At 41.2% G+C, this 5,258-nt stretch overlaps 1 protein-coding gene across 1 annotated transcript; it reads right to left on the minus strand.

Annotated features, from left to right (window-relative positions):
* Positions 1–3,619: 3,619 nt before the first annotated feature.
* On the minus strand, positions 3,620–4,474 carry LOC119418044 (gap junction Cx32.2 protein-like). Its single transcript, XM_037685289.1, has one exon. The coding sequence runs from the start codon at positions 4,472–4,474 to the stop codon at positions 3,620–3,622; it is 855 nt and encodes a 284-aa protein (XP_037541217.1).
* Between the last annotated feature and the right edge of the window lie 784 nt (positions 4,475–5,258).

Below are 5,258 nucleotides of genomic sequence, written 5' to 3' on the forward strand. Positions count from 1 at the left end.
CCCCCCCCCCCCCCCCCCCCCCCCCCTCCGAGAACTTTCTGTGCAAGCTTATCACAGCTGCTGGCTGGAACAACATCTTCAGAAACTGTGGCTGATCTGAAAAAATGCTCATGGACAAATCTCAACACCTTGATGTCAAATGCAAATGTAATCATGTTTTAATTGTGCTTGCTGGTAGAGTTTTTTGATGTCTCAAATCGTGTCCTGATAGACAAGATGCGAAAGATCTTTTTTTGTAATACCACTATCTACCCTCATGTTTCTACCCCTTTTCCTATTTAAGATTATTATCAGATAAGGATAAAATGGCCGCGCTTTCTACAGTTGCAGCTTCGTGCTCTTCGCCCATCTTTCGGACGACTGTACATACATATTCGCGTTGTACCTCGGTGCAATTCCAATAAAGTTTATTCTGATTCTGATTCTGATTTGCTATGTTCCATTATGAATTAATATGAGTTCATGAGAAGTTCAAATTATTGCATTCCGGTTTTGTTTGCATTTTACACAATGTTCCAACTTTTTTTGGATTGAGGTATTTCTGTTGGGCATGATATCTGTCTTTCTGAGTCACTGCACCTGACTGGAAAACATCTTAGTGGCAGCAAGTTTGTCTTTTAGATTTTAGGGTATTAGGAACTTGAGAACATGTGTGGAGCTGATGAACACAGGTGTTGCAGTAGATATCAGATCTGATTACAGGGAAATTGGACTTTAGACAAGTGTCCTCCTGCTTTGTTTTCGGATACAGTACATATTAGTTTCTGATGTATGAACCCAAAGAATGGCAGGTCTTCATGGCTGATTTTTATTGCAGGGACATATCCATTTGTGACATCGTCCAACTGTGCAGTGGGTGTGGTGTGCACTGGCCTCGCATGCCTTCTCAGAATGTTGGAGAAGTTTATGGGGTCATTAAAGCATACACTACCAGAGTGGGCATCTGTGTTTTCCCCTCAGAGCAGTACAACATGAGGAAACATCATGAAAGTTTAAAAGTGTTTTGTTACAGAATAAAGAGTGTTTAAAGTGAGGCAGTTTTAAAAAGAGCCTGAGTGAAAACTACAAAAATGATCTATTGACATTTCTCTGTAAATTTTGTAATTTGTTGTCAAACATCACCACCAAGTGGATAAAACCTGCAGTTTTACTTTTAGTTATTTAAGCTTAATAAATCATCCAGCAACTCCCAGACATGAATAAAACTAATGTCAGGCTTTATCATCTGGGCATTGTATAGCTTAGAATTTTTTGTGTGTTTTGTTAATTTATTTTTAACATAGGAAAGTTACAAGAAGTCTCCTGTTAGAAATGTGTGTTCCTTTCTTACTGAGGGTGCATTCACACCAGCCCTGTTTAGTCCGCTTTAATCAAACTCTAGCTCGTTTTCCTAGGAAGTCCGGTTCGTTTGGGGAGGTGTGAACGTGCCATCAAACTTTGTCACGGAACAAAAAGGTGAACTCTGGCCCAGGCTAAAACCTAGGTCTTGGTCTGGTAGAAGAGAACTCCAGCACGATTCGAGTACAGTATGAGGTTGTTTTCACACCTGATAGTCCGGTAGACTCGGTTCGGTTGGGGACCAATATTCATGACATTTTGTTTAAATTTGAGCTGGTGCGTTTGCATTCACACTGCACTTTTCAGTCGAGCCAACCTGTTGAACCAACCTGTTCCCCCACTCGCCTGTGGTGGCGCTGCACCAAGAACTACTGAAAGAAACGACACGAAAACCTCTGAAGACACTTCTTCTTCTTCTTCTGGAAATAAAAACAAAAATGGAGTGGCATCAAGTTTTAGCAGTTTTAGGAGTTATATTTTGTCATTTTTCAAAAATGGACTCAGCATGAGCAGAAGATGAGGGAGAAGACCATGGAGAATGTTGTTTTTCACACAAGGCAGATGACGGCTCCATATGAGGTCAGAGAAATGCGTGTTTGTTTGCCCTGCGCTGTACTCCACTTCTTGCTTGTGGAGTGGAGCCCGGTCTGTTTACATTCACACTGTACTCGAACCACGCTGGAGTTCTCTTCTACCGGGCCGAGACCTAGGTTTTAGCCCGGACCAGAGTTCGCCTTTTTGTTCCGTGACAGAGTTCGATGGTGCGTTCACACCTCCCCAAACAAACCGGACTTCCAAGGAAAATGAGCTAGAGTTCGATTAAAGCGGACTAAACAAGGCTGGTGTGAATGCACCCCGAATGTAAGCAGACCGGGCACTACTCCACAAGCAAGTAGTGGAGTACAGCGCAGGGCAAACAAACACACATTTCTCTTACCTCATATGGAGCCGTCAGCTGCCTTGTGTGAAAAACAATATTCTCCATTGTCTTCTGCCTCATCGTTCACTCATGCTGAGTCTATGGTTGAAAAATGACAAAATATAACTTCTAAAACTGCTAAAACTTGATGCCACTCGATTTTTGTTTTTATTTCCAGAAGAAGATGAAGAAGTGTCTTCAGAGGTTTTTGTGTCGTTTCTTTCAGTAGTTCTTGGTGCAGCACCACCACAGGTGAGTGGGGGAACAGGTTGGTTCGAACAGGTTGGCTCGACTGCACAGTGCAGTGTGAATGCAAACGCACCAGCTCAAATGTAAACAAAATGTTATGAATATTGGTCCCCAACCGAACCGAGTCTACCGGACTATCAGTTGTGAAAACTACCTGAGTCTCCCACTTTGACTGTGGAACCTCCAGTTCATACTCGGCACAGATATTTTTGTATATTATTCCAGATGTTCCTGTATATTATTCCAGCAACTTGGTTATGATGTTCCATGTATGCTTTGCCTGCATGGATCTTATGCCCTGCTATTTTGTGTTGGACCGTCTCAAGGAAGTCTTTGCACAGCCTGCATCTTGGTTCTTGTCTGTTATGGTAGACTATCGCTCTTGTGTTGTCATGATTTGCGTCTCTGTGCTGTCCTTAAGTCCAGCCCTCTCTAGCCACTGGTATGATTTTTATAGAAACTTCACCTTTCCAAACTTTTCTGTGTGTCTCTTTCCTGTCCTCTCTAACCTCAGTCAGTCGAGGTAGATGGCTGTTCATCCCGACCACGATCCTGGTTCTGCTGGAGGTCTCTTCCTGTTATAAGGAAGTTGTTCCTTTCCACTGTCACCAACTTGCTGTTCAGGGTTTTAGGTTGAGTCAAAGTGAAGATTCAGCACAATCAGCTGGCTTCTTTAGATAGACAACTTTTACTAATGGACATTTACTGAGGTATATGAATGTTTTTGTACAGTGCCCAAAATTACTACTTTGAATTGGTGCTACTGTATATGAAAAAAACTAAACTAAATTCAGTGGATGGATGAGTTGAGATCAGCTCTTGTGATTTACTGGTACTTTAACCACTTTTAATGTGACAATTTTTGCAGTCAACATTGGAGACATTTAAAGCAGCAAACTGCAACAGCCTGATTTAAATACATTTCAATGAACAGATTTACTGTTGTTGATCAACAGAGACTAAACTGTTTTCAGTTTTGACAATGTTGACACATCATTAAACATTGTTTACCACATTTGGTAGGTTAGTCAGAAACATTTCAAAACGACTCAGAAAAAGTCAATGCTTGTTTAAAGGTATGTAACACGATGATGTGCAGTGCAAACTACTGCATCAGGTGTCCTTTTCTTTCCCAGTGGAATCAGAGAGGTTGCCATCAAGGCCTGGCAGAGGGAAGCCATTGGAAACAGTCAGTGGAAAGGCTTCGTACTGGCAGCTCATGGACTTCTTACTGGAATAAGGTGTGCAGAGATGTGAACTCACCATATTTTCTTTAGCTACGAGTCGCTTTCTGGCCTTTCTCCTCTTTATACACAGGAGGTAAACTATTTCAATGATGTTAAGAAGCACAGAAATGCCTGAAACTACAAACATGAAATATATGAAGATTGTCTTCTCAGTTGGACGAGAAACAAAGCACTGAGAACCTGATAATTCAGCACAAGGCTCAACTTCACAGAGAAATCTAGGAGCCACAGATACAGGACCAAATATATAGAACTGACCCACGCTAAATCCTACTTCCAGGAGAATCTTGGCAATTAACTGGGTTATGTAGGAACAAAACAGGATGCCTTTGATCTCTACCTTCCCTCTCTCGTCCGTATACTTTCGTTTCTTCAGCACAATTCCCTCTTGTTGGTGTTCCATCATGTTTTGCTCTTTGTGAATGATGTGTATAGCATGACTCAGGTAGACCAGGGTAGGTGTGGACACGAAGGTGATTTGTAAAATCCAGTAATGAATGTGGGACATTGGGAATTTCCAGTTGTAGCAGGCGTTATCACATCCTGGTTCCTTAGAGTCACAGAAGAACAGTGACACTTCATCTCCCCAGACTTTGTCTGCAGCTGCACCCAGGACAAAGATCCTGAACAGGAAGAGGACACTCATCCAGATCTTTCCAACCACGGTGGAATGAGACTGAACTTTATCCAGCAGTGAAGTCAGGTACGACCAGTCACCCATGGCTCCAAAGAACGTGCCTACATTTGAGACAAAAACAAAGATGTGTCAAACTAGAGGAGATAAATAAGACTGGAACAAGAATGGAGCATTAGGACCACTTAAAAATTAAAATTAATTAAAGATGCCGATTTTAAATTGAAGTTGAAATGTTGAGAACAAAGTTGTGAAGTCAAAATGTTTGTAAAAAGGTTAAAGTTTTGAGAAAGAAAAAAAAGTTGTTTGCAGATGAAGATAGAGGACGTGAACCCCGCTGTGCTCCAGAACTCAACTGCATTTGTTCTGTTTATAGTTGAAGCCGAGGGTTCTGGGTGCACTTTTACTGGTTTAACTACAAAATCAATCAACTGATGCTGTTTACAACATTTCTTTTCTGCTGCAGCATCAATCACAACAGCAGAGCTCACAGAACTTCCTTCAGTCCTTTCTTGCCTTTAAGCTGCTGTATTCATACCCATCTACTCACTACAGACTCATGTTCGGGCTGCTGTTTAATACACCATATTATTTTACATTATTAGTGTTTAGCGTATATCTTAGATCTTTTCGTGTATCGTTTGGCATTTGTTTAGTGTATATCTTAGATCTCCTGATGCATGCTCATATATATATCTTAGATCCTTATATACTTTTTATACGCTTTTTTTTTAATTGTTGGATGTAACTGGGACCCTGTATATACAATTTTGTTCCACCTCATGTACCACATGTGATGTGAATGACAATAAAGAGCCTTGAACCTTGAACAATAAGAATCTCAAACACAATGCTGAGAGGTGGCCTCAAA

The sequence above is a fragment of the Nematolebias whitei genome, chromosome 12 (genome assembly GCF_014905685.2).
Source record: "Nematolebias whitei isolate Nwh7 chromosome 12, NemWhi1, whole genome shotgun sequence".
NCBI lineage: Eukaryota > Metazoa > Chordata > Actinopteri > Cyprinodontiformes > Rivulidae > Nematolebias > Nematolebias whitei.